The sequence below is a fragment of the Hydra vulgaris genome, chromosome 15, assembly GCF_038396675.1.
Source record: "Hydra vulgaris chromosome 15, alternate assembly HydraT2T_AEP".
Lineage (NCBI taxonomy): Eukaryota > Metazoa > Cnidaria > Hydrozoa > Anthoathecata > Hydridae > Hydra > Hydra vulgaris.
In genome coordinates, this window is record NC_088934.1 from 21235001 (window position 1) to 21236933 (window position 1933).

At 30.6% G+C, this 1933-nt stretch overlaps 1 protein-coding gene across 2 annotated transcripts in view; it reads left to right on the top strand.

The window, feature by feature from the left end:
* Window positions 1-1413, top strand: part of LOC136071974 (probable malonyl-CoA-acyl carrier protein transacylase, mitochondrial) — an 8843-nt gene extending 7430 nt beyond the window's left edge. For both annotated transcript variants that reach the window (XM_065818709.1, XM_065818711.1), the window contains exon 5: window positions 999-1413. In XM_065818709.1, coding sequence (XP_065674781.1) covers window positions 999-1367 — 369 coding nt within the window. In that variant the 3' untranslated portion in view covers window positions 1368-1413. The remainder of the gene's footprint in view (window positions 1-998) is intronic.
* The last annotated feature ends 520 nt before the right edge of the window (window positions 1414-1933 follow it).

Consider the following 1933-nt stretch of genomic DNA (forward strand, 5'->3'; position numbering starts at 1 on the left):
TAATCTAAACATATCAAAAATTGTGACAACCAACTCTGTGATAACTAACCCTGAGAGTGGAGCTGGTTGTTACACAGAAAAGGTCTTTAAGAAATAATTTTACCTCAAAATATATTTAACTCAATGTCATGAAATTGTTTTGGTAGTTACCGGAAACAGTAAAAAATCTTCGTGCAAAGTTTGGCTTTGATTTAATGAAAAGTAAAATATAGTCTTAAATGTAAAAAGGTCTAAAATGTAAGTGTAATAACCAACCCCCCGCTATATCCTATTTGAAAAGCGTTAGTAAAAAAATGTTTAGAAGAATATTTTAAATAATTAGAAAGTTCACTGTGATGTTTCTAAATTGCTTGGCTTGTAAATACGATACTGTATGATATGCGTATAAATGTATTTGATATTGAAGGGCATCCACAAAATACGTGCGCAGTAAAACTCCCTCCCCCCCCCCATTTTGTACGCACCGTTATGCTTTAACGACCCTCCCTCCCTTCCTCTTTCTGCGTACCTACGCATTATTTATTGCAAAATCATACACACACCCCCTTCCCAAACCCAAAATATAAAAAAAAAACATTTTTCTAGCTAATTCGACGTTTCTCTGTAAAATAACGTAATATTGTATAATATTTCTCTGTAAAATAACGCAATATTTTAAACTCATGAAATTCAATGCTTTTGATAAAAAAAAGTAATCAAGTTTTAGGAAAGATAGAAAACGAGAAATGGTTGACCCGTGCACGTACTTGCTGTCTTTAATACTCTCCCCCTTGAACGCTTTTATACGTTTTTGTGTAACTTCAGCTCCCCTCATACCTGCGTAGTACTTTATAGAAGACCCCTTGTCTGATGTCCTTATAATTAAAGTCTTGACTTCTAATACATTAAAGTTTTCTTTTGCTTAATATTGAATAAAAGTAATAAAATCTATAAAATGTATTTTTATTTTTATAATAATTTTAATAATTTTTAGTAATAATTTTTTTTTTTTATAATAGCTAAAAGAAGACAAAGTAAAAATTTCTAAAGTACACGTTAGTGGTGCATTTCACACACCATACATGCAACCAGCACAAGAGCTTTTAAATGATGTTCTTCAAAATATAGCGATACAACCAACGGATATTAAACTGTATTCAAACGTGACTGGTAAACCGTATGAAAATATAAATTGTATAAAAAACCTTCTAGTTCGACAAGTGTGTGAACCTCTTTTGTGGTATTCTGTTTTACAAAGTATTAATGAAGATTATCTAAACGAATTTTATGATGTCGTTTTTGAACTAAGCCGCATAAAGCAGATTAAAACAATGATTGGCAAAGTGAACCAAAATATGATGACAAAAGTTGTTAATTTGTGGATTTAGTTCAGAATTAATTTACTAACAGATTATTTTAAATTTTTTTTATAGATTTCTCGTTTTTTTTTTTTTTTTTTTTTGAATAGTTACTTATTTTTCATAATTCCGACTAACAAATATCAAAATGACAGATCGCTGCGTTGGAAATACCTTTTCCTAAATTAAAAATTATTGAATAAATAATTGGCTTGACTAAATGGCTAATTTGTGATCAGACTTGACTACTCTCATAGCTTTTTGTGACAGGTTCTCAGACCTTTTTATGAAACTTAAACTCAGTAATGCTTTTCAGATCTAGCGTTAGTATTTAGCTGATGCAGCAGCCAGTTTAGCATCTTCTTTTTGCGTGCCCACGAATTTGAGATAATATCGCGACCTGGAAATACCATATATACATATTTATAGTAGGAGTGTTCAAAAAAATTAACTTTTCAAAACGCGAATACACAAGAAGCCAAATTTGGGGCAAATATTAAAAAAATACGATTACAAAAAAAAATTCCAGAAATATTGACATTTACCTTGTGCTCAAGCGTCGAAATGCCCCAAATTGTTCCTAAATTATTTGGCAT